Below are 27,829 nucleotides of genomic sequence, written 5' to 3' on the forward strand. Positions count from 1 at the left end.
GCCTGATGTGGGGCTCGATCCCAGGACCCTGGGACCATGAGCCGAGCCGAAGTCAGAGGCTTTAACCCACCAAGCCACCCAGGCGCCCCTATCCTATTTCTTTTAGATCCACTCACCTTTGTGTAGTACCAGGCATGTATTAAGTCTTAATAAATGCTCATGCATTAAATTATTTCCAACGTGTTTTATTTTTATTTAGTAATTATAAGAGTTGATATTTAAAATATGTCACTCTCTATATTTGTTTTTTATTGTACTGCTACAGATAATGGTTGTTACAGTGAAATATTGTTGGCATTTCAGGACCTCTTAATAAGCTTTATCAATTTAGTAATTTAAAATTTTAATTTAAATTTTATTTTCCTTTCTTCATTTTCATGGTTCTGTACATGCTTTGCTGGTCCCAAGTCAGGACTCTTAAGGATGTCATGGTAACCTGGTGGAGAATTCTTGGGTTAAACTGTTCTTACAGTCCATCCCTGAAATGTTTTTTTCAGCTGTTATGATATGCTTCTTCACCTTTTTTCCCCCTATAGTTTAACCCTGATGATAAAATTCTTATTTTTTCTTCTTCTTTTTTTTTTTAAGTTTTTATTCATTTATTTGACAGAGATCATAAGTAGGCAGAGAGGCAGGCAGAGAGAGAGAGAGGAGGAGGAGGCAGGTTGCCCACTGAGCAGAGAGCCCAAAACAGGGCTCGATCCCAGGACCCTGAGATCATGACCTGAGCCCAAGGCAGAGGCTAAACCCACTGAGCCACCCAGGTGCCCCCAAATTACTTATTTTATCCCATGGACTTTTACTGTTCCTTCTCCTGTCATCTCTATAAAGCGATGATATATGTGGTATATTTAGCATAGGGAAATATACTGCTATATTATGTGTAATAACTTTTCCTTTTTTACTTAACTCATTAATTATTAGTAATACCATCTATCTTGTAATTTGGTTGTTATTGGGAAATGGTAATTTGCCTGACTCCCTCAAGCCAAGTAACTTTTTATGGGATAAAAAAGTACAAAGGAAACATTTAGGGGCACCTGGGTGGGTCAGTAGGTTGAGCCTCTGCCTCTGGCTTAGGTCATGATCTCAGGGTTCTGGAATCGAGCCTCAAATTGGACTCTCTGCTCAGAAGGGAGTCTGCTTCCCCCCACTCTCTCTGCCTACTTGTGATCTCTATCTGTCAAATAGATAAATAAAATCTTTTTTTAAAAAATATTTTATTCATTTATTCGACAGAGAGATCACAAGTAGGCAGAGAGGCAGGCAGAGAGAGAGGAAGAGAAGCAGGCCCCCTGCTGAGCAGAGAGCCCGATGCGGGGCTTGATCCCAAGACCCTGGGATCATGACCTGAGCTGAAGGCAGAGGCTTTAACCCACTGAGCCACCCAGGCGCCCTTAGATAAATAAAATCTTAAAAAAAGGAAGGAAACATTTAAGTTGAATCACAAATTACGAAGTAATTATCAAACATTTATTATTTACTACAAAATAAATTTTTTATAAAGCTATGCATGGGATAAAAATATATACTTGTGTTTACTTTAGGACTCAAGCATTTTAAGTCCAGTGCAGGATGGAACACGGAAACCTCAGATTGACAGCAATAAGAGCAATAACTACTGGATTGTGAAGGAGGTCAGTCCATGTCAAATATTTTCATATCGGTTGCATTTGTGTGGCAAGTGACTTTTGTTTGCGTATTACATTTAATGTTATAGACCTTATATTTAATGATTTTCTTCTTTTTAAAGATTTTGATTAGACTAAGTAAACTCTGTGTCCAGAATAAAAAGTGTCGGAATCAGCATCAACGATTACTGAAAAATATGGGAGCTCATTCGGTGGTGTTGGATCTTCTGAAGATACCCTATGAAAAGGTTAGTTACTTCTTTTGAAAAAAAAAAAACTATTTTGATATGATCTCAGATGCATAGCCAAAGTACAAGAATTTTTTCCCTGAACTACGTGGAAGTGAGTCACCAAGCTGATCAGCCCTGAGCCCTTTAGTGTGTGGTTCCCACAAAAAGGACGCCCTTCTTTCTGCACAACCACGTGTCAAGCTTCCAGATCAGGAAAGAGCATGACACTTGACAGCCACTTCATCCTCAGGCGCTGGTCACATTTCTCTCATCATCTCAACTGTGTCCTTTTTGACAAAATGGTTCACTTCAGAAACGGCTGCTGTTTCGTTGTCATGTCTGTTCCTCTCCTCTTGCTGGAACTCTAAGGAAATTGACACTTTGGAAGACAAAGTGTTGCTTCATTTGGGCCAGTGAATGTTGCCTTATGATTAGACTCATTTATGCATCTTTGGCAGGAACATAACAGAAGTGAGGATCAGTTCTTCCCACCACTCCCCCCTAATAGGAGGCACCTGATTTTGATTTTGGTCCCATTCCTGATGGTGTTTACTTTGATCACTTGGTTAAGGTGGTGTCTGCCAGGATTCTCCACGGTGAAGGACTCATTTTCCCTTGGTAATTAATGAGTATTTTGTGGAGGGCTTCTTTGAAACTGAGTAAATATCCCCTTCGTCATCAAACTTTCAATCTATTTATTCACTTATTTATTTTAATCTGTGTAAATTATGGGTGCTCATTTTATTCCCTAGGTTATGCTAGGCATCTCTGATTAGCGCTTTGATTCTCAGATGCTCCCCTTTGAGCTAGCTTTTCTGTCCTCTAACATGTGCATCATTCTTGAGTAGTTCCTTGTTTTTCACACATGAGGATGTTCCAGGATCACCTTAAATTTCTTTCTTTTTTTCTTTTTTGGTTCCAACTCTGGAACCAGCCATTTCTTTAAGTGGTTCCAGTTCCATTTTGGGGGAGAATGATGTGTAGAAGCAAAGTTCTGAGAGCTAAGTGTATGTATTGCTTTTGGGGTTTTATCCTTCTAGGCCCCCTAAATAGACAAAGCCAGGGACCATATGTGTGTGTTGAAATAGTTACTCATTTGTTAATACTGTAAATAGTTCATCTTCCTAATCTTCCACCACTGCAGTGGGCCCTTCTCCATAGGGAGACCCTCTGCCCTTCACTCAGGCTCTGACAGCCCCAGGGTGGGTGCCCTCCTTATCTCCCAGGTGCTACCTGCCCTGCCAGGCCTCTCCTGGTGCAGATGTTCTCCCCACCTGGACTTACACTACTCCAATGGGGTTGCTCTCCAATTCAGCTTACTTTTTAACACGCAAACTCAGTTCTACCCTTCCTTAGGTGGCATAATTCATTCTATGGCACAGAATACAATAAAAGAATTATTGAAAGATAACAAAAGGTATTAAATCCTCAGCATTTATTATCCACATTATTTCATCTTTGATATTGTAAATGGGCATTGGACATGTGATCGAGTCCCTTCTTCTAATAATAAACCTTGATGCTCAGTATTTTACTACTACATTATGTTTATAGATGTGCTCAGTTTTAATAACTGGGTGGTACAGAAACAAACAAACAAAGAATAAGAGGAGAGGGCACCTGTGTGGCTTAGTGGGTTAAGTCTCTGCTTTCGGCTTGGGTCATGATCTTGGGGTCCTGGAATCGAGTCCCGCATCAGGCTCTCTGCTCAGCGGGGGGCCTGTTTCCTCCTCACTCTCTGCCTGCCTCTCTGCCAACTTGTGATCTCTCTCTGTCAAATAAGTAAATAAAATCTAAAAAAAAACAAAAGAAGAGGAGAGTTTCAAAGAAATGTCGAATACAATGGCACTGTCCTATGTTCTGTCTTGGCCAGTTTTTCAGTGGGAATTGGGTATTCCTGTGGCTGAAGTCTCTTTGATGTCTTTGAACCATCCCTGCATTACACAAATAAAGGAAAGTGTTAGTAGATTTTGAATTAAAATTTCCTATTTTTAGGTCAGGAATGAAATTTTTGGTCTCATTTACTCATCTAATTAAATCATCCCTATTTTATATATGAGAAAATGAGTCTATTAATGATCTTGGGCTGTTTGTTTAGTTATAGATGGCATAAACTATAGACTCTTAGAAAAAGCAGAAAACATTAAGTTATTTATTAAAACTACCATTCAAAACACGAGTCTATTTTGTATCTCTGACACTGACTACATGACAAATTGGATAATCAACTACCCAGAAAAAATTTAGATGGTTTCAGTAATACTGTTGAAAGGCTACTATTAAGGAGAGAAGTTTGCATTCTTTTTGAATTTTGAGACTTGGAATTTCTTGTTGAGATTTCTATAAGTGAAAGATAGTGTTACGGAATTTTGGAAAATGACCGTGAATAAGGAAAGCAACTTATGAGTACATGTGTTCAGAAAGAGGGGGGCCCCAAAAGTTCGAGGAATAGAGGAGATCAGAAAGCAAAGAGGAAAGGTAAAACAAAGAGGTGGAAATAGATGAGATAAATAGCAAAAGGATGGGTATTAAAAACGGCAAGTGTTGTGAGGAGCACCCGGTGTTATACACAACTAATGAATTGTTGAACACTACATCAAAAACTAATGATGTGGGGCGCCTGTGTGGCTCAGTGGGTTAAAGCCTCTGCTTTCGGCTCAGGTCAGAATTGCAGTGTCCTGGGATCGAGCCCCACATCGGGCTGTCTGCTCTGCAGAAAGCCTGCTTCCTCCTCTCTCTCTCTACCTGCCTCTCTGCCTACTTGTGATCTCTGTCTGTCAAATAAATAAATAAAATCTTTAAAAAACAAAACAAAACAAAACAAAAAACTAATGATGTACTATATGTTGGCTAATTGAACATAATAAAAAATAAGAATAGCAAAGGGTGAAGGTGGGGGGAGGGGAGGCTGGAGATGAGGTCAGAAATACATATATATATATGCATATATAGAGAAAGGGAGAGAAATTTACAGAAGGGTGGGAATAGAGGAAAAGTGAGTGGAGAGAAGAAAGAGACTAGGGACAAGACAAGAGTATGAGGGATGATGGATTCTGGGAAAAGCAGCAGGAAGGGAAGAGTTTGAGAAGGAGGATCTAGAAGGTAGGGAAAGAGGAAAAAACAAGGAACAGGAAGATTCAGATACATAGAAGTACTGGGAAAGAGAGCAAGTCCCAGAGAAGGGAGGGATGAGAGGGATGGGGTGAAGCAGAAAAGGGAGGGAACAGAGACATTGAGGGGACAGAGAGAGAGAGAGAGAGAGAAAGGCAGGACAGATGAACCATGGGCACTAAGACTAGACACAAGGGTGGGGAGGAAGATGCAGCCGTGGGCAGATGGGAGAATGTAGTGGGCAAGCAGAGAGGTTGGGAAGAAAGAGACTGAAACGAAGAGGGGTTGAGATAGTGGAGCAGAACATGTAATTGAAGGAAAAATAAAGAGAAAGTGAGAAACATCTAGAAGATGGTGGGGGGTTGATGGTAAGAGAGGGGATTGTGGAGGCGCACGGGAGGTGTAGAAATGGAAAGGGCACATTGGAGGAGCATAACACAGTAGCAGAGAGGGAAAGAGTCCATGTGGGAAAGAAAATTCTTTTTTATAATACTTGGTATTATGGTTTATTTATTTCATCACTACTCTTTCACTTATAGAATGATGAAAAGATGAACGAAGTGATGAATCTGGCTCACACTTTCCTGCAGAATTTCTGCCGGGGAAATCCACAGAACCAAGTTCTCCTTCATAAACATCTGAATTTGTTTTTAACTCCCGGTGTAAGTATTTTAGTGACTTCTAATATTGATTGTAAAGTGTCCATCCGATTAAGTGTCCATCCGATTCATTTTAGCAGCATTGATGAATGGAATTTTATTAATCTTCACCAACTTATTTTTTTCCTTATAGGGGTTTCCTCCCTAAAAGTGAATCTGTTTTGTTTTTTTTTTCATTAAGGAAATATTCATAGAAACTGGAAATACTACCTGAATTTTACCTGCAAGTGACCATTTCCTTTATATGGATATAGTTTAACGTTAGGGAAAAATGTGGTAGGACCAACAACAATGGCAGTGCCCTGAGTGAGAGAAATATAGAAAACTGTAAAACATGTCAGTGGATACTAGGGAAGAGCTGACTTTGAGTAACTGATAATGAATCTCAAGAATCCCATCGCCAACATGTCGACCTTTATGCTAACTCTTTTTTCCAACTAAATTCCTTTGTGAGCTCAGTTTGCTTTTAATGGTGAATGAGCTCATTGCATCTCGTAGAAGGCTTGCCCAGGAAACTCACTATGGCTTTGTATAAAATATAAAGCTGATCACAAGCAGGGAAAATAGTGTAAGTACTGTAAAATGGAAAATTGATCTTGTCAGAATTACAAGGGCATATTCCTCTCTGGTTAGCTCCTGGAAGCAGAAACCATGCGGCACATCTTCATGAACAATTACCATCTCTGCAATGAGATCAGCGAGAGAGTTGTGCAACACTTTGTGCATTGCATCGAGACACACGGCCGCCACGTGGAGTACCTGAGGTTTCTGCAAACGATTGTAAAAGCAGATGGTAAATATGTGAAGAAGTGCCAGGATATGGTAATGACAGAGGTATGTGCTTGGTTTGTGTTTTAACAGCTTCACATAAGTCATGTGTGCAAGTGTGTGTTTTCTGTAAATGTGTAGTGTGAAAAGCCCCCGCAACATAAGTGGGGAAAATAATTTCGTCCTGATGTCTTACGCAACAAGTATATTTTGTTTAAATCTAGTGAAGTAACATACCATTAAGCTGATTGCATAATTTTCCGAGTTTATTTTTCCTTTTGATCCTTAAAGAATTTGTGCGTTTTAGTATATGTGCTGCCGAAGCGAGCACAAGAATTTGTGCATTTTAAAGAAAAAAATTCTGAGAAATGTTATAGTTGAGAATGAAAGTGACACATTTTTATATTTTTAAAATTTTCAAGCTGTAACAAAGATGGTTGTAACTTTGTTTTCCCACTGCCTTTTTTTTGATCTATTCCTGAAAGAAAGAATTGGTGTTCTCTGTTACTATTTGTAGAAGGGTTTGAAGGGAATTGAGTTAATTAATAGAAATTAGCCATCAGTGATATATTATATGTGGAAACGTAAGTTGAAAATTTAAGAAACACAGATGGTTGAAGCCCCTCATTTATTTTGCTCTCTTCATTGTGATGTTTGACGTTGAATGAGATTTATGCAATGAGTAACTTACTCACTAGGAACCAAGTGGTACTTTGGAGAAATTGAGCTCATTTGGGTAAATCATTGCTCTGTGACCTAATAATTCTATAAAGGCCTGTATGGATTAAGGCAGCTTTCAACCATGGCTATCAAACAGTTATGCAATAGATTATATTGATATGAGGCGATTTTCACAATTATGTACTTTCAGTTTATAGTAGGGAGGGGGGCTTCTACATTGATGTAATGTGAGTCCCTCCTACCCCATAGAAATCTTAAAATTAAATCAGTTTAAAGCCTTGAATTTTTAATGCAAATTATTGTTATTAAACATCTTAAAGAACATTTTAAACTTGTAAAATTTACCTTTTCCTTATCTATATTTACATTCGTAATTGTTCTTCATTGCCTAGAAATGTGGGAGCTAATTTGATTTTGCATTATGATCACCAAGGAAAGAATTAAAATGGGAAAGTAGCAAATAAAAATTAGCAAAAATTTATGACACCTCTTAGGAGAAGTGTTTTTATGTGGAAAGAAGTATTTGTAATATTGTGTTGACATATAATACATATTTTGACACATATGCATTCTCTTTCCACAAAACGTTCAAAGCAAGCCAGATGTCTTATCAATTCAAATCTGTTACCAATTTAATGAAAAGAGAGAAAAAACATATCCCCCAAATATCCCTATTGGGGTTAGAAAATTGTTACTGAAAATAGACAGATATTATGGAGTTTGAGCAATAAAATTACCACCTGCTAGAACTCTCCAATAAAACTGAAAAACAAAACAGGAAGGAAAATGTATATCCTGAAACCACCGGCTTATTCATTTCTTTGTTTCTTTCTCTCTCTCTTTAAGTCTTCTTTTTCTCCATTTCTCTCTTCTCCAATTTCACCTCCATTCTCTGCTGGTGCCCATGACACATGGTATTTCCAGATTCTTGTGAAGTTGCAAGTTGGCTCAAAGTACATGCTTTTATATTCTGTCACTGTTGAAGGGGGTGGGAGTATTGTACTCTGCTTTAGTAAAATGAGACTTAAGAGATTTCTCATGTCTTGGCAATGGCATCTTCCATTTGAAGTAGAGGGAAGCAACTTTCTTGAAATATTTTGGGGGTTTAATTTCAGGGGATAACTCACTGGGGAATGATTAATTAGCATCCACGCCATTGCATTCCTGTCCCCATCCACCTCTCCCCATCTCCCTGACTGTTTTTGATAGTATTCATAAATAATCACTTGGCATCGGACTAGAATCTTTTTACCATCCTGCCTTGGTGTAGTTCTGCTTTTGCAATATTATCTGTGTGTGTGTGTGTGTGTGTTGTGTGTGTGTGTGTGTGTTTATAAAGAGATGCATGTGTTTCCAGATAGACCAAATCTTTGGCAATAGTTTCAAGGACGAACATTTGGACTGCTATGTAGACTCTCTTATTATCATTTCAGTTGATAAATGGGGGTGAAGATGTGCTGATATTTTACAATGATAGAGCATCATTTCCCATCCTTCTCCATATGATGTGTTCAGAGAGAGACCGAGGGGATGAGAGTGGCCCCTTAGCCTACCACATCACCCTGGTGGAGCTGCTGGCAGCATGCACAGAGGGGAAGAACGTCTACACTGAAATCAAGTGCAATTCCCTTCTGCCCTTGGACGACATAGTGAGGGTGGTGACCCATGATGACTGCATCCCCGAGGTAAGCCTGGCAAAAGCTTAGCAGCCATGAAATTGTTATTAATACAGAGCGCAGAAGTGCCAGACGCCCCCATACTGTTTACAATGAGATAATGTATTTAGTCAAGAAATTGTACTTCACTATATAATTAGGAAGAGTTAAAAGAGCATATAAAGTTCCTTTTCTTAGTTGTACAAGAAGCTCTGAAAGATGATAAACTTTTTCAGAGTAGAGCCACTGTGGGTTTACTGGAAGCTACTCTAGGAGTCTCTTAAATTCTAAGTATGGCAATGTGATAAAACAGAGATTGGACTTGTTACCTCTGGTATGTTCTTGAGCATGTAATAGATGCTTCATAAATAGCTCATGATCACTGATAGGCTGGGCTGGGCTGGTGCAGCAGTATCATCTATTAGACTCTGTAGGTTTACCTTGCTTGATGGAATAAGTGCATTCTTGGAAATACAGACACACATTTTGCTTTATTCACACATTAGTTTTTATGCTCTGTCCTTGTTTGCCTCTGATAATAGGGAAAAACTCATTAAAAATTGGTTGTCTGCCAACAGGATTAATGAGGCTTCCAGGAATGTACATTGCAATAATCTCTTCCTTTTCTACTGTTGTGGTGTATTGTTGCAAAGTTTTTAAATGTGTGATGCATCAGATATGATAGAAATCCAAACATTTTAATTTGTAGTAACTTAAAAAAGTGTCAGATTAAGTTAACTTCTCTAACTTCCCAGTAGTCCTATGTAGTGATGGACTTAAAAGGATATTTTTGTGAAATTTTGTGGAATTATTGACACTTCATATCAAGGTACTGCATGCTCTGATTGCTTTGAAATGAGATGGCCAAGAAAGGACTACTGTAGTGATTAAATTCATGGGTTCTGTCTGTATTTGAGATCCTGATTCTGACTGTGCTTCTTCCCACATTCTGGTCTTTCTGACCGCACCACTCTGGCCCCTTACGTTCACTTACTTTATTCCTTTTCACCCTTCTTACCTTGATTCAAGAATTTCTTCTGCAAGGAACACTTCCCTGACCTCCCACAGCAGAATTAGAAGAGTCTACAATTTGAAATTTGGCATTTGAATTTTGTTAATAAAGGTCTGCATCCTTCACACGCTTTCCCAAGATTGTAAGTGTGAGGAGAGTAGCAACTAGGCTGTTCTGTTTACCATTGTATTACCTGAACCCGAGTCTATACTTAATAAATATGGTTTGAATGAAGGAACAAATGAATTAAAGAATGAGCCAGAATCCTGGATCCATTACTTCTAGATTTGTGACTGATTCCAGCAGGTTATTTAACCTATGTGATCCTCAATTTGCACCGTTTTAAAGTGAAACGATTATAGTATGTAACTGAGAGGATTGCTGGAGGATGGAACTAAGAAAGATATTACATACAAAATGCTGAAGGTGTTTGGCATGTAGCAAACAATGAATAAATATAAGCTGCTGTCAAGGTGATTATGATAATGCACTGAGTGGTTCTGATGTGTCCCTACCCTACAATCAGTTCTTGACACAGGCACCCCGTCTGCTTTTTGGCCTTATGAAAGCCAGTCCTGTAGTCCTTATATTCTAACTTGGATTTTGTGAATCCTTGAAATTATTTACATGATTTTGTATGTATATGCACTTGGGGTGGTTTATAACACCCATCCCATTATTTATTTATTTATTCATTTATTTATTCTTTTAGAGAGAGAGAGAGAGGGAGTATCTGTGAGCTGGGGAGAGGGGCAGAGAGAAAGAGAGAAACCCAAGTGGACGCCGCACTGAGCACAGAGCATGAGTTGGGGCTCGATCTCATGACCCTGAGATCATGATCTGAGTTGAAATCATGAGTCAAATGCTTAACTGACTGAGCCACTTAGATGCCCCTCATCACATTTTCATTTAAAAAAAAAAAAAAAGGGAAAGAGAAGAAATGCAAAAATTACTCCCCTACATACTTTAGAAATACTCTAGGTTGGTGAGACTCATCTCAGGCCTTTATGAGGAATTTTGTTAAATATGAGAATGAATGTCGCTACATCTCAATATGATTTTTTTTTCTAAACTACAAGCCTGTTTCTTCTCAGAAATAGTAACAAATATTTCTGAATGGCAATAAAGTACTATTTCATCAACACATTTAAATGTTATATTAGAACTCTCTTGATTGCAAATGACAGAAAGCTAATTTAAATTGCTTAAATAAAAAAAGGACTTTTTTTGGCTCCCGTATTTGGGAATTGGAAGGATAGTTGTTCTGATGGCTCAAGAGGTTCAAACAGTGTCCATCTCTTGTGCCATTTTCCTTTGTGGTTTTGCCTCATTCTTTTCTTCTGAGCATAATTGTCCTCCATGTACTTGCGGAAGATGGCCTCTTGGAGTTTGGGTTTAACTTGTTCCATTTTCATAATGAGCGAGAGAGAGAAAGAATGACAGAGAGAGAGAGAGACAGAGAAAGAATGATAGAGAAACAGAGAATGACAGAGACAAGAGAGAGAATGACAGAATGTCAGAGACAGAGAGAGGGGAGGGAGAGGAGGAGGAAGGAAGACAGGGAAAGGGAGCGCAGTTGACTCTCAGTGTCTCAACTAGGATAGACTCGGTTTAAGTCTGGTGTACTTGTGCATTCCAGTCGCTGGGGGCAGGGGATTTTAGTTAAGAAAAGGGATTAAAAAAAAAAAAAAGAAAAGGGATATGGGAATGCTTTCTTACGTAGACATAAAACATGCTATAATCCACGATAGTAACTAACCCAGATTTTATTTAACTTTTCACATTTGATATTTGAAAATGAACAATGAAGAAAACTCACTTTCTTTTGTATTTGAAACTTGCACAGGTTAAAATTGCTTATGTGAATTTTGTTAATCACTGTTATGTGGACACTGAAGTGGAAATGAAAGAAATCTACACGAGTAACCACATTTGGAAATTATTTGAGAACTTCTTGGTGGACATGGCAAGGGTGAGTTACACTTTCACCATGAAACACGGCTTTATGGTTAGTTATGTTTTTGATACATATTTTGACTAAACAGGATCAAGGATCTGGATGAAAATTTGGAATTAAACCCTCCAAATTTGGATGTAATCCATGACTTTCAAAAAGTTGCGCATGCATTTCTCAAGATTGTGAATGAGATTTAATGAGTTCATATACACAAAATACCCAGTGTAGTGTGTATAGAAATGAGGTATCCATTTCTACTTTTACCACTGGCTCTATCGGTATGTTACTAGGTGGAATTTCAGTGGCCTTTTTACACGGAATGGGGAAGACATTGGCAGAGATCAGTTTGTATTCAGCCCCTTATCATGGATGCAATTACAAACCATAGATAGAAGAGATCTCAGGAGGCCTTGACCACAGCTTTCAGATAGATGGGTACTTGACCAGACTACCCAAGGTTTAGCATTGCTCAGTGCTGCCTATTCAAAGTTTTCTCTGGGAAAGAGCTCCAGAAATTGAATCATCTGGTTTAACTCGTCAGTCAAAATAGGTCCTGCTTTTTACTGAGTCCATTTCCTCCTGTTTGGCCTTTTGGGGGAATTGGAGAGGACATGTGGAGCTGGTTGACATTCTCTAGATATTGTCTAGCATGTGTTTTTGAGTGAAATTGAGTAAATGATGAATGAATGAAGAAAGGAAGGAAGGACTCTTCTTTATAGGTAGCAGTTAATTTTAGTTGATGTATCTTTGCCTCCCCTTAACATTTTTTGGCATGTTGAACATCATAACATATAGGGTCTATTATTTTAGCTTTTTTGATCTTTAGTTTTCCCTTTGAAATGATGGGATATAATGTTCAAACAAGAGTTTCACTAATGGGGGGTGCCTGGGTGGCTCAGTGGGTTAAGCCTCTACCTTCCGCTCAGGTCATGATCTCAGGGTCCTGGCATTGAGCCCCGCATCAGGCTCTCTGCTCAGCAGGAAGCCTGCTTCTCCCCCCCTCCCCACCTCTCTGCCTGCTTTTCTGCCTCCTTGTGATATGTCTCTCTCTGTATCAAATAAATAAATAAAATTTTTGGAAAAAAAAAAGTTTCACAATGGAAGATAGTGTATAGATAATCCTTAGACCTGTGATGACTTATGGGGGCTGTCCCAGTTTTTTGACTCTCTACATTCCCAAGTACTGGTAGCTTTACACATGCCTTATTTCGATGTATTTGGAGGAAAGGGGGGTTAGTGAGGTACATATTTCCACTGTCTTAGAAGAATGGATGCTGCCGGTCTCCCTATAACCCTTTTTGGAAGGAAGGAAGACAAGAGGGATATAAGAAAACACTGACTCAGACTCAGACATAATGGCCTTGTGGGTGAAATGTGGTTATTTTACCTTCCCTGTGGTGTGGTCTAAGCCAACTCCACCATGTTCACACATGCGTGGAGTAAGGCAGTCCTTACTTTACTTCATTTCTGTAGAATGAAAAGCCACTCGTTGCCTTTGGCAGGCAAACCAGCACCTGTGGAGAAATCATCTTATTTTACATACAGTTTTCAGACCCCTCATATTGACCCCCATGTCCTTGTGAAAGCCCTTGCATCTGTTGGGCTACAAGGATTGCTAGAGACCTTGAAGTAAAGGATGGGTTTATGCCAATGACTGAGCTTTAAAATTGCACGTGTGGGAAGATATTAAAGAGATTATAGACTGATTTGCAGAGCTGCACAGTGCCACGGACTACAGATAAGTTTGACAGGACCAAGGTCACATTCTAGGCAGCATGAGCTGCAAAGCTACAAGGAGTTTTTTCTTTTAAACCAAAGAAAGCTGGTGGTAACAGCCGTTGGTTATGCCACTCTGGAAACACCCTTGCTGCTGATGTGTTTCTAAAGCTATGATGTACGTATTCTTTTTTTGTAAAAAAAGCATGCATGCTAGGAAGGGTTTTTATTTTAACCATTTTGATTAAGTAGACATTTAATGTTATTATATAAAGGCTTGAAGGTAATTTTGAGATCTTTTTAGTCTATTCACTCATTATGTCTAACCACAACCTCTTAGCTATACCGTAAAAAGCATTTTTTTCTTTCCTTCTGGTTTCGCTCTTATTTATATTTTAAAACAGCAGCTCTCTTATCCCTTCACCAAAAATGACAAAGAATCACCCTTCCTATTTCAGAGAAGGGACAGGAAACCTGGATTTTCCGTAACTGGCCTTTGTCTTTCTGCCCTTGAAGAGAGATTGAGGAGCCGGCGACATACTCAAATTCAAATACAAAGATTGTTTAAATAAAGTAGAAGTGGCTTCCTAGGCAACTTTTCGGTTGTGTAGATCAGTAATTCTCAAACTTCAGTGAACATCAGAATTGTCTGGAATGTTTCTTAAAACAGATTGCTGAGTCCTACCCCAGAGTATCTGATGCAGTAGGTGTGAGTCTTTGCCTTTTTAACACGTTCCCAGGTGATGCTGAAGCTGCCGGTCCAGGGGCCACACTTTGGGAACCACTGCAGGAGAATATAGTAGTTTCAGAGTAGGTACTTCAGAGGCATTAGCCAGACCAGAGTTCAAGTCCAGATTCTGCCTCTTCCTAGTTCAGTTACGTTGAGCAAAGGACTTACCCCTCTGACTCAGTTTCCTTATTTGTAAATGGATCCAATAACACATTCCTCATAGGGTTGTCAGGAGGCTTCAATGAGATAATGCATATGCACATGTGTGGCCCTTACTCAGAGAGCTGGTAATATCCTCTATTTTATCCATATCATGGTAACGTCACTGGTATTTATTACAAGGGTATCTGTAGGCTTTGAAGCAATTTCAACAAGATTCCTCAATACCTATACCAGTAACAATGTTGAGGATACCCAAAAGGAGGACCAGGCAGTACAGGCAAGAGCCAGAAATCATGTCTTTGAAACTGGACATGCGCAGTAGTGACTTGACAGAGAGATGGGCTAAATGCAGATGTTCCCGTGAAACGATGACATCCTGGACCAGCTGATTTATGTCAGTGGGGAATGGTGAAGGTGATCTGAAGGAAAGGTAGGTGGCGAATTGGACTGCAAGAATCATAGGCTCTTAAGGTTGGAAGAGACCAGCAGTCCCATGGCTCACACTCTTCAGCACCTGCCTGTGTATTTCCAGCAGGAGTCCTCTCACTCTTATTTGAGATAACCGGTTTCATTATTGCATAACTTTAATTGTGAGAAGCTTTTGATATTAAGACAAATTGTTATGATTATACATTTTGCCTATTTCTTCCTTCTGTAGCGACATAGAATGATTCAGTTCGGTAGGTATTTACCATAAGTAACATATTCTTCTTACTGGTCATCTACTTTCAAATAATAAAGTCATGCAAGTTAAAGAACTTAAGACCGACATCATAATTTTGCCCCTGAGTTCCAGAGAGATTAATTCACTGGCATAGGGTGACTTGCCTAGCCAGAAGCAGAGCTGGGGCATCTGCTGGGGTCTAACCCGGTGCCTTTTCTCTAAAAGCTTCTCACGTTTGTTCCCCTTTCTGTTTTCAATACACTTTCAGGTTCTCTCTGTCAGTGTTTGGAAAGGATGGCATTTAGGATGGGGTTTCTGGTGGGATCCAGCCAGCACAGGGCAGATGATTATTTTAGTAGAAGTTTGGAGAACAGTCTTACTTACAAGGCAGAAGAAATATTAATATGTAGTTGCATTCATACTACCTTCCACCTTTCCCTTCATGTTGTGCTGGAGTCATTTCTACCAGGTTCTTTTTGTTTGCTCTTAGGTAAATCTCTCTAAAGAGTCTTAATTAGTATCTTTCATATTCCTATTCGTACTTCCTTGTCTTTTTTTTTTTTAATTTTATTTTTTTACTTTTTTCAGTGTTCCTAAATTCAGTGTTTATGCACCGCACCCAATCTTTTATCTTGCTAAGACCCATGTGAGAAAATCTTTCTGAAGGATTGTTTTTAATAAGCCTGTGCTGGGTTTCCCACACGTAATTCCATTCTGATTTCCTGACAGACAGTACCTGTGTTCTGTAAATACGCCAGATTTAGGCAGGCAGCAAAGGTATTAGCTTCACGAAAAGTTGTTCCACTGTATTTCAGAGCATTAAACAGCTGCCCACTTTGGTCTGTGTTCCAGTGTGGCTAAACTTGGCGTCTGGGGGGCAAAAACGCTTTCCTTTACCTTTCTAACTGATGATTGTTTCAAAGTCAGGGGATTTGGGTCATTATGAGAAAACACCTGAACTCCCATCTCAGCACCTTTGCAGCTGCCTGGGGTAGTACTGGTTCTCCAAGTATCCTCAAGACTTCTTTCATGTTCCTGCTTAGAAGCCCTCAAAGGGCCTTCACTTACCACCCTGTGTGTAACAACTTCTTCCTTCTGCTCCCCCCTTCACTTGCTTCATTTGTCTTCATCGAACTTACATCCCCATGTGACATTTTTATATGCATTTGTATTTGTTCCTACTGAATCAGAGGGCAGGTAGTGTGTCTGGTTCACTGCTGCACACCTGACCTTGAACAATGTCTCACACATGGTAGATAGTATGTATTCGTGAAATAAATAAATGTCCCCTGAAGTGAAAAATACTTATGAAGTGAATTTGAAAACAAACTAAGTGTAGGCTTAGCATCAGATTAAGTGGGCATATCAATGGGATGAAAAAACAGGCACAAACAGATTTTTACATATGTAAGATATTAATATATAATAAATTATTACCATTAGTAAGGAAGTGATTGGTTATTTTCAGGGATGAGCAAACTTTCTCCATGAACAGCAAGGTAGTTAATAATTTAGCTTTTCAGGCCTCTGACCCAATGGTTATAGGAATTACTGAAGGGAAAAGAGCCATAGACAATATGTAAGCAAGTGGTTATGGCTAGATTTGCCCCCGGAGCTGCAGTTGGCTTACCCTGGTAACATTAAAGTAATAATACAAGCTCCACTAGAGTAGTGATTCTTATGTACTCAGTTTCTAACTTGAACTCAGTTTCTAACCTAAATATACTATTATTATATATATATATATATAATATATGTAATTGCAATTTATATAATTGCATAAATTGCAATTATATATATTGCAATTTATATATATTATATATAAATAGCATATTTATAATTGCATAAATTGCAATTATATATATTGCAATTTATATATATTATATATATAAATAACATATTTATATATATTATATATTATATATAATTTATAATATAATAGCATAAATTGCAATTTATATATATTATACATATAAATAGTATAGTTAGGTTATATAGGTTATATATATTATATATAATTTATAATATAATAGCATAAAATGCAATTAGATTAAAATTTTAGAGATAAATGTGGAGTAACAAAAATTGATGGAAATGATGTGTAGCTATTTATCTATCTTTGGATGAGGTTCTTCTGTTTTTTGTTTTTTTTTTTTTTTAGATATTTTATTTATTGGGGCACCTGGGTGACTCAGTGGTTTAAAGTCTCTGCCTTCAGCTCAGGTCATGATCCCAGGATCTTGGGATCAAGCCCCACATTGGGCTCTCTGCTCCATGGGGAGCCTGCTTCCCCCTCTATCCGCCTGCCTCTCCACATACTAGTGGTCTCTCTCTGTCAAATAAATAAATAAAATCTTTAAAAAAATATATTGAAAAAAAAAAGATTTTATTTATTTATTTGACAGAGAGAGACCACAAGTAGGCAGAGAGGCAGGCAGAGAGAGAGGAGGAAGCAGGCTCCCCGCCGAGTAGAGAGTCCAATGCGGGGCTCTATCCGAGGACCTGAGATCATGACCTAAGCTGAAGGCAGTGGCTTTAACCCACTGAGCCACCCAGGCGCCCCGGATGAGGTTCTTTTTAAGCATAAAAGCAGTGAATGAGAATAGCTAAGGAGAATAATAGATGTTTTGTTTTTTGAAAATTTCAAATTTAAGTACATAAAACATCACACATAGCAATAAAAAAATCAAAATAGAAAAAAGTTGCTGAGCATTTTAAAAAAGGCTTAAATAATCTTTACATAAAGATTTTGGGACACCTGGATGACTCAGTCAGTTGAGCTTCAGACTCTTGGTTTTGGCTCAGGTCATGCTCTCTGGGTTGTGAAATCGAGCCTCATATCTGACTCCATGCTGAGTGCAGAGCCTGCTTGGGTTTCTCTTTTCCACTCCCTCTGCTCCCAACACTCTGAAATAAGAAAATAAATCTTTTCTTTTTTTTTTTTTTTAAATGTCTGGGATATTTTTACTGACAAAAACAACTAATATTTACAAAGGATCATACAACAAATACTGATGTACTCCCCATTCAAAAAGAAAATAAATCTTTAAAGGCCCAATGCTTGAAAAAGAAAAAAAGAGAATATATACACACACACACACACACACACACATATATGTATATATGAATACATCTATGTATATATACATATATAATGTATATATGTACATAGGAATGTATATAGGAATGTATAAGAATATATATAAGAACATGCTTTTTATATATGTATGAAAACCACTAACAATCTAATAATGAAATAGTCAAGACCCAAGCATTCATGACTTATAGAGGAGGAAATACAAGTAAACCCCTGAAAAAAAAGTCAACTGTTAATAATTTTATATGTATGTATATATAAATATATAAAGAATACATATATAATATATATACACATATGAATGTATATAAAAATGTATAAGAATATATATAAGAACATGTTTTATATATATATGAAAAGCATATATGTATATATGTATGTATGCATATATGAATGTATTAAGACTATATATGTATATATACATATATAATGTATATATGTACATATGAATATATATAAGAGTATATATAAGGACATATTTTTAATATATATATGAAAACCACTAACAATCTAATAATGAAATAGTCAAGACCCAAGCATTCATGACTTATAGAGCAGGAAATAAAAGTAAACCCCTGAAAAAAAAAGTCAACTGTTAATAATTTTTTAAAAATACAAAGAAGAATAAGATCCAGTTTCTAACTATCAAAGTTGTAAGGGCAAAAGATAAAAGTAAAGAGATAATATTAAATGTTGGTTCATTCACATACTTTGCTGATGAGAATGTAAATTCATGCTGTCTTTCTGAAAAGCATTTTGGTAATACATTAAAGGAAACCTTCATACCTTTTTAATGTATCAAATAATTACCTTCCAAGAATCTGTCCTTGGAAGTAATTAGAAATGATATCAAGGATTTATGGTCGTAGGAGCTCAACATGCTGTTATAGTAATATACAGTAAGAAATAGTTTCAAAATTTAATAATAGAGAAATGGTTCAATAAATTATGATATATCTATGAGATTGATGTTATAGAGTCATTGAGATTATTTCTCGAGGATTTTTAATAATGTGGGAAGTGCTAATGGTTGAGTGATGAGTCTGAAAAGGAGAAGACAAAACTGATTATCTAGAATAATTTCAGTTATGGAAAATATACATGGTGGAGCACAAAGATTAAGAAGAATGGCTTCTAAGAGGTTTACCATTGTTTTATCTGGATTTTTGTATTATAAATAATCTTCATTTCCATTTTGTGCTTTTCTGTATTTTTTCAGGGTTCCTACAATTAATATATATGGATATTAAGAAAAATATTAGTTTAGAATTCTAAGAAAGCCAACTGAGTGTATGAACTGATGACTCATCTAAAAAGGAGATGTTTAAGGATGCCTGGGTGGCTCAGTTGGTTAAGCATCTGCCTTGGCTCAGGTTGTGGTCCTGGGGTTCTGGGATCGAGTCCCACATTGGGCTCCTTGCTCACTGAGGAGCCTGCTTCTCCCTCTGTCTGCCTTTCTCCGTGCTTATGCTCACACTCTCTCTCTTTGTCTCTGACAGGTAAGTAAATAAAATTTTTAAAAATAAAAAAAATTTAAAAAAATCTTTAAAAAAATTTAAAGAAAATAAAAAAGGAGATATGTAAAAGCAAATGTTTGGAAGTTTTGGCCCCATGAATGAAGGGATGCAAATTAAAATAAATATATGATATTACCTCAGCTCTTTAGAGGGACATGCGTACTGTCTACAAGGATCTTTAGGATTTGTATTCCTTGGTCTGTGTGATCGAAGTATGTTACTGGCTCTAGAGCTCCCCTATCCTGTGGGGTAGCAGCTTGCCACATTTAAATTTAAATTTAAATTTTAATTAGGTAAAATTAAATCGGATGGAAAATCCTGTTCCTCGGTGGCACAGAGCCATCTTTCAAGTGCCCAGTAAGCACATGTGTTGGACATCACAGATACGGATTTCCATCATTGGCAGAAAGTCCTATTGGACAGTGCTGCTCTAGCATCTAACTTTTAAAGCCCATCTGTCATCTTTGGAAGAGTAGTAGTCACTTTAGATTGGAAGAGAAAAGGGACATCATACATGCACGGGGAGAAATGTCAGACATAATCATGTCTAGACATGTTGTTTCATATTTGCTTTTCAACAAATTATTTTATACCTACTGTGTGCTGAGGTCCTGCGTGTGCGGTGGTGAGCAAGTCAAGCTAGTTTCCCAGGTCCAGGGACTTATGTTCTACTGAGGGAGGCAGATTTTCACTTGCTCTTTCCCCAGAATCCTCCATGGCTGTTTCCTCACTTCTTTCGTTGTTTTTGTTAAAATGTCATCTTATCCAGAGAGGTTCCCCAAGCAAGTTAAGTGAATGGTAATCCTTAACCTTGCCCCCTCTTCCTGCAGCATAAAAAGGAGCTATCGTCTTCCCTGTACAGCTTGCCCCTTTTTATTTTTCTCTGAAGTATCCTATTTGCTCTATCTTCTACTAGTATTATCTATTGTGTGTCTTTCTTGATTAGGAAAAAAGCTCTTATAGAGTAGGGACTTTATTTTATTTGGTTCACTGTCCTATCTCCTAATCCAATATTTAGCTTTAATTAATTTTTTAAAAAGTTTTTATTTATTTGAGAGAGAGAGAGAGCACAAGCAGGGGGAGCTACAGAGGGAGAGGGAGAAGCAGGCTTCCTGATGAGTAAGGAGCCCAATGCAGGGCTCAATCCCAGAACCCTAGAACCATGACCTGAGCCAAAGGCCGATGCTTAACTGACTGAACTACCCAGGCACCCCAATATTTAGCTTTAATTTAAATAATAATAATTTAAACAAACAATTTGAAAAATAATGATACATGGAGTTTGGGTTTCTTTTAATATTTTATAATACTTTACAGAGATTTTAAAATATTTTAAAAATAATGATATATGGAATATAACGGAGAGCTTTAAATACTAATTACTGACATGACACACCTCAAGCAGCCTAAGAGTGAGACGAGAAATCACTGTTTAGTAAATGTTTGGAGGATAGTTGGATATCAATGTGGGAAAAAATTGATCAGAATCAGTAAATCAGGTCACCACAGCAGCAGACTGCCAGATAGCATAAATAGTTGAATGGGAGTCAGGTTACAGGGATGGAGGAGGATTCCAATAAAAAACTAGAACAAAATGTGTAAAATGTCCTTTGCTTTTGTGGAAGGGAGGCTTTTTTCTTCTTTATGTTAACTAAATAGAAATGATCTAAATAAACTATAATACCTGAATGCTAAGAATTACTTGATACAATGAAATGTAGTAAAATGAACATTCTAAATAAAAAAAAAATCTGAATATGAAAAATATATGGGAAAGAGCTCAACAAGAGCTTGTGAAAAATGTTAAAAGATACGGCATGTACCAGTCGTTATCCAGGCCTTACTTAAAGTGGTTAGAAGATTTGGAATCATCCATACATAACAAAATGTAGGCAGGAAGTGATTACATGGAAAGTGCCAAGCCTCATTAGCAATGTCAGAAAAACAAAATAACTTTTTTAAGTGTCATTAAACTGGTGAAAATAATAATTTACAGAAAGTACAGTCAGTTTCCGTGGGAACCAGATGGCCTCCTCCAGGAGACGTGGGCAGTGTGAAAGGGACCAAGAAGGCACAGGGGTGCACCCAGGAATTGGGAACACTGCAAAGCTGTTTGCACCCAGGCATAAAGGGCCGAAGGCAGCACCATTGTTACTGGGGACACTGCCGATGGACTCAGTGAGGGCTGCTTCCAGAGATGCAGACACTGCTGAAACCTCTGTGAGGAAGAGGAGATGGGGTTAGAGGCAGAGGCCCACTCAGGCCTCTGAATTCTTTCTCACCCCTTCTGTTTTGTCATCATATCAGCTGATCCAACTGGAACTGAAAACAAGAGTTAGTTGGTAATGATGGGGGGCCGTCTTGTGTATCTACATATAAGCTGTAGCTAACATTGTAAATTTATTATTTTCGAGGATCAGCAACAGTATAAAACTGCCTATTTAGCCTCATCCAATGATTCCTCTTTTGGTAGAATATATGCCAAAAATCTAAAAGTAAATATAAGAATTTTGCACAATTTGTTATAGTTGCAAAAAAGAAAAAAAAAAAGTAGGGAAATCACATAAAAGACCAGTAAGAATGAAATAACTAGGAAAACAGGAAAGTGATTTATATTTTTTGGTTATGTATACCTCAGTTTACTCCAAAAATGGATTAAAACATGATGGTGCATTGGTATGATGCAACCTTTAATTTTAATTTTAATTTTTTTAATTTTTAAATTTTCTTATAAACATATATTGTATTATTAGCCCCAGGGGTATAGGTCTGTGAATGGCCAGGTTTACAGACTTCACAGGACTTAACATAGCTCATACCCTCCCCAGTGTCCATAATCCCACCACCCTCTCCCCACCGCAGCAACCCTCAGTTTGTTTTGTGAGATTAAGAGTCTCTTATGGTTCGTCTCCCTCCCAATCCCATCTTGTTTCATTTATTCTTTTCCTAAACCCCTAACCCCCCATGTTGCATCTCTACTTCCTCAGATCAGGGAGATCACATGATAGTTGTCTTATTCAGATTGACTTATTTTGTTAAGCATAATGCCCTCTAGTTCCATCCATGTCCTCGCAAATGGCAAGATTTTATTTCTTTTGATGGCTACATTATATTCCAATATATATATATATATATATATATATATATATAATCTCATCTTCTTTATCCATTCATCTGTTGGTGGACATCTAGGTTCTTTCCATAGTTTGGCTATTGTAGACATTGCTGCTATAAACAATTGGATGCACGTGACCCTTCGGGTGACTACATTTGTATCTTTAGGGTAAATACCCAGTAGTGCAATTCCTGGGTCATAAGGTGGCTCTATTTTCAACTTTTTGAGGAACCTCCATGCTGTTTTCCAGAGTGGTTGCACCAGCCTGCATTCCTACCAACAGCGTAGGAGGGTTCCCCCTTCTCTGCATCTTCACCAGCATCTGTCATTTCCTGACTTGTCAATTTTAGCCATTTTGACTGGTGTGAGGTGCTATCTCATTGTGGTTTTGATTTGTATTTCCCTGATGTCAAGTGATGTGGAGCACTTTTTCATGTGTCTGTTGGCCATCTGGATGTCTTCTTTGCAGAAATGTCTGTTCATGTTTTCTGCCCATTTCTTGACTGGATTATTTCTTCTTTAGGTGTTGAGTTTGCTAAAATCTTTATAGATTTTGGATACTAGCCGTTTATCTGATATTTTGTTTGCAGATATCTTCTCCCATTCTGTTAGTTGTCTTTTGGTTTTGTTAACTGTTTCCTTTGCTGTGCAAAAGCTTTTGATCTTGATGAAGTCCCAATAGTTCATTTTTGTCCTTGCTTCCCTTGCCTTTGGTGATGTTTCTAGGAAGAAGTTGCTGTGGCTGAGGTCAAAGATGTTGCTGCCTGTGTTCTCCTCAAGGATTTTGATGGATTCTTTTCTCACATTGAGGTCTTTCATCCATTTGGAGTCTATTTTCATGTGTGGTGTAAGGAAATGGTCCAATTTCATTTTTCTGCATGTGGCTGTCCAATTTTCCCAACGCCATTTGTTGAAGAGGCTGTCTTTTTTCCACTGGACATTCTTTCCTGCTTTGTCGAAGATTAGTTGACCATAGAGTTGAGGGTCTATTTCTGGACTCTCTATTCTGTTCCATTGATCTATGTGTCTGTTTTTGTGCCAGTACCGTACTGTTTTGATGATGACAGCTTTGTAATAAGAGCTTGAAGTCTGGAATTGTGATGCCACCAACTTTGCTTTCTTTTTCAATATTCCTTTGACTATATGAGATCTTTTCTGGTTCCATATAAATTTTAGGATTATTTGTTCCATTTCTTTGAAAAAAATGGATGGGATTTTGAGAGGGATTGCATTAAATGTGTAGATTGCTTTAGGTCGCATAGACATTTTTACAATATTTGTTCTTCCAGTCCATGAGCATGGAATGTTTTTCAATTTCTTTGTGTCTTCCTCAATTTCTTTTATGAGTACTTTATAGTTTTCTGAGTAGAGATTCTTTGCCTCTTTGGTTAGGTTTATTCCTAGGTATCTTATGGTTTGGGGTACAATTGTAAATGGAATTGACTCCTTAATTTCTCTTTCTTCTGTCTTGTTGTTGGTATAAAGAAATGCAACTGATTTCTGTGCATTGATATTATATCCTGACACTTTACTGAATTCCTGTACAAGTTCTAGCAGATTTGTAGTGGAGTCTTTTGGGTTTTCCACATAAAGTATCATATTATCTGCAAAGAGTGATAGTTTGACTTCTTTGCCGATTTGGATGCCTTTAATTTCTTTTTGTTGTCTGATTGCTGAGGCTAGTACTTGTAGTACTATGTTGAATAGCAGTGGTGATAACGGACATCCCTGCTGTGTTCCTGACATTAGCAGAAAAGCTCTCAGTTTTTCTCCATTGAGAATATTTGCAGTGGGTTTTTCGTAGATGGCTTTGATAATATTGAGGAATGTGCCATCTATTCCTACACTTTGGAGAGTTTTGATGAGGAAGGGATGCTGTACTTTGTCAACTGCTCTTTCTGCATCTATTGAGAGTATCATATGGTTCTTGTTCTTTCTTTTATTAATGTATTGTATCACATTGATTGATTTGTGGATGTTGAACCAACCTTGCATCCCTGGAATAAATCCCACTTGGTCATGGTGAATAGTCCTTTTAATGTACTGTTGGATCCTATTGCCTTGTATTTTGGTGAGAATTTTCTAATCTGTGTTCATCAAGGATATTGGTCTGTAGTTCTCTTTTTTGATGGGATCCTTGTCTGATTTGGGGATCAAAGTGATGCTGGCCTCATAAAATGAGTTTGGAAGTTTTCCTTCCATTTCTATTTTTTGGAATAGTTTCAGGAGAATAGGAATTAGTTCTTTCAATGTTTAATAGAATTCCCCTGGGAAGCTGTCTGGCCCTGGGCTTTTGTTTGTTTGGAGGTTTTTGATGACTGTTTCAATCTCTTTACTGGTTATGGGTTTGTTCAGGTTTTCTATTTCTTCCTGTCCATTTCAGTGAGGGGAGTGTTAAAGTTCCCCACTATTATTGTGTTATTGTAGATGTGTTTCTTTGATTTTGTTATTAATTGGTTTATATAGTTGGCTGCTCCCATGTTAGGGGTGTAGATATTTAAAATTGTTAATCTTCTTGTTGGACAGACCCTTTGAGTATGATATGCCCTTCCTCAGCTCTTATTATAGTCTTTGGCTCAAAATCTAATTGATCTGATATAAGGATTGCCACCCCAGCTTTCGTCTGATGTCCATTAGCATGGTAAATTGTTTTCCACCCCCTTACTTTAAATCTGGAGGTGTCTTTGGATCTAAAATGAGTTATTTGTGGGCAACATATTAATGGGTTTTGTTTTCTTATCCATTCTGATACCCTGTGTCTTTTGATTGGGACATTTAGCCCATTTACATTCAGGGCAACTATTGAGAGATATAAATTTAGTGCCATCGTATTGCCTGTAAGGTGACTGTTACCGTATATTGTCTCTGTTCTTTCCTGATCTACTACTTTTAAGGCCTCTCTTTGCTTAGAGGACCCCTTTCAATATTTCCTGTAGAGCTGGTTTGGTGTTTGCAAATTCTTTCAGTTTTTGTTTGTCCTGGAAGCTTTTTATCTCTCCTACTATTTTCAATGATAGCCTAGCTGGATATAGTATTTTTGGCTGCATGTTTTTCTTGTTTAGTGCTCTGAATATATCAAGCCAGTTCTGTCAGGCCTGCTAGGTCTCTGTGGATAAGTCAGCTGCCAATCTAATATTTTAACCATTGTATATTATAAACTTGTCCCGGGCTGCTCTCAGGAATTTTTCTTTGTCGCTAAGACTTGTAAATTTTACTATTAAATGATGGGGTGTGGACCAATTCTCATTGATTTTGAGGGGGGTTCTCTGCACCTCCTTGATTTTGATGCTTGTTCCCTTTGCCATATTAGGGAAATTCTCTACAATAATTTGCTCCAATATACCTTCTGCCCCCCTCTCTTTTTCTTCTTCTTCTGGAATCCCAATTATTCTAATGTTGTTTCTTCTTATGGTATCACTTATCTCTTGAATTATTCCCTTGTGGTCCAGTAGCTGTTTGTCTCTCTTTTGCTCAGCTTCTTTATTCTCTGTCATTTGGTCTTCTATATCACTAATTCTTTCTTCTGCCTCATTTATCCTAGCAGTGAGAGCCTCCATTTTTGATTGCACCTCATTAATAGCTTTTTAAATTTCAACTTGGTTAGATTTTAGTTCTTTTATTTCTCCAGAAAGGGCTTTTATTTCTCCAGACAGCATTTCTCTAATATCTTCCGTGCATTTTTCGAGCCCGGCTAGAACCTTGAGAATCATCATTCTGAACTCTAGATCTGACATATTACCAATGTCCATATTGATTAAGTCCCTAGCCTTTGGTACTGCCTCTTGTTCTTTTTTTTTGTGGTGATTTTTTCTGCCTTGTCAGTTTGTCCAGATAAGAATATATGAAGGAGCAAATAAAATACTAAATGGGTGGCAAAGACCCCAGGAAAATGTGTTTTAACCAAATCGCGAAATCAGAAGAGACTCCAAATCGCGAGGGGTCGGGGAGAAAGGGGAGTAAAAGGAAGTTCAGGGAAAAAAATTTTAAAAAGAAAACAAATAAGGAAAAAATATAAAAATGGAAAAAATATATTTATATTATATACTATATACTAGAACAGGGTCACCCACTTAAATTTGGGTGTAATTTGGTCTCTTAGAAGAAACTACCTCCCCAAGTTTTAAAGAATGAAAAACGTATATAAGGGTAAACAGAATTAAGGGATGGAATATGACTATAAATATGAAAAAAAACTTAATTTCTAAAAAAGGAGAATAAAGAAAAAGAAAGTGGAGAGAATTTGCTCAGGCTGGAGACTAGAGCAAGCCCGGTGCTAGATTTAGGGTGTATTTTTATCTATTAGAAGAAGTTGTACCCCATATTTTTTAGAAGAAAAAAACCCCTATGTGTATACAAAAAATAAAGTTAGATACAATGAAGGATGAAATATGACTATAATAATGAAGGTTTAAAAATATATTTTTAGGAAAGGTATTGTTAAAATAAAGTAGTTAAAAAACGTTACAAAGAGGAAAAGTTAAAAGTTCAAAAAAATTTAGCAGAAAAAAAAGTTAGAATTAATTAACTTTGCAAGACTAAAGAATCATGGGTGACAGCCATGAATTCCATGGTTTTCTTTCTCCTCTTCTGTAATTCCACTGTTCTCCTTGGTAAGTGAACTTGGTCTTGGCTGGATTTCTTGTTGAACTTTTGGGGGAGGTGCCTGTTGTAATGATTTTCAAGTGTTTTTTCCTGAGGCAGAATTGCACTGCCCTTACCAGGGCCCAGGCTAAGTAATCCACTCAGGTTTGCTTTTGGGAGCTTTTGTTCACTGAACACTTTCCATAGAGTTCTGGAGGATGGGAATGAAAATGGCGGCCTCCCAATCTCTGGCCCTCAGGAGCCAAGAGCTCAGAACCTCACTCCTCAGTGCGCCCTCAGAGAAAAACGCTCAATCACTCCTGTCTCCCTGGCCTCTGGCCCCGCTCAGACCTCACCCAGCCTCTGACCAAGCATCTCTGTCTCTGGCACATAGCTCCACCTGGAGTCTCCGAACCCCGCAGTTCCCTGAGCTCTTCCGGGGGAGGGTCTCCCTGGATCTTGTGGGACCCCACTCACAGAGCATTGGCCTGTGCCACGGATTACAGTTTAAGGTAATCCCGAGTTGAGAGCTCACTCCTCGGC

At 37.8% G+C, this 27,829-nt stretch overlaps 1 protein-coding gene across 2 annotated transcripts in view; it reads left to right on the forward strand.

The window, feature by feature from the left end:
- Positions 1-27,829, forward strand: part of ITPR2 (inositol 1,4,5-trisphosphate receptor type 2) — a 497,678-nt gene that overhangs the window by 217,958 nt on the left and 251,891 nt on the right. For both annotated transcript variants that reach the window (XM_032347608.1, XM_032347610.1), the window contains exons 27-32: positions 1,548-1,637; positions 1,754-1,879; positions 5,512-5,634; positions 6,265-6,465; positions 8,514-8,765; positions 11,594-11,719. In XM_032347608.1, the coding sequence (XP_032203499.1) occupies positions 1,548-1,637; positions 1,754-1,879; positions 5,512-5,634; positions 6,265-6,465; positions 8,514-8,765; positions 11,594-11,719 (918 nt within the window). The remainder of the gene's footprint in view (positions 1-1,547; positions 1,638-1,753; positions 1,880-5,511; positions 5,635-6,264; positions 6,466-8,513; positions 8,766-11,593; positions 11,720-27,829) is intronic.

The sequence above is a fragment of the Mustela erminea genome, chromosome 6, assembly GCF_009829155.1.
Source record: "Mustela erminea isolate mMusErm1 chromosome 6, mMusErm1.Pri, whole genome shotgun sequence".
Classification (NCBI taxonomy): Eukaryota; Metazoa; Chordata; class Mammalia; order Carnivora; family Mustelidae; genus Mustela; species Mustela erminea.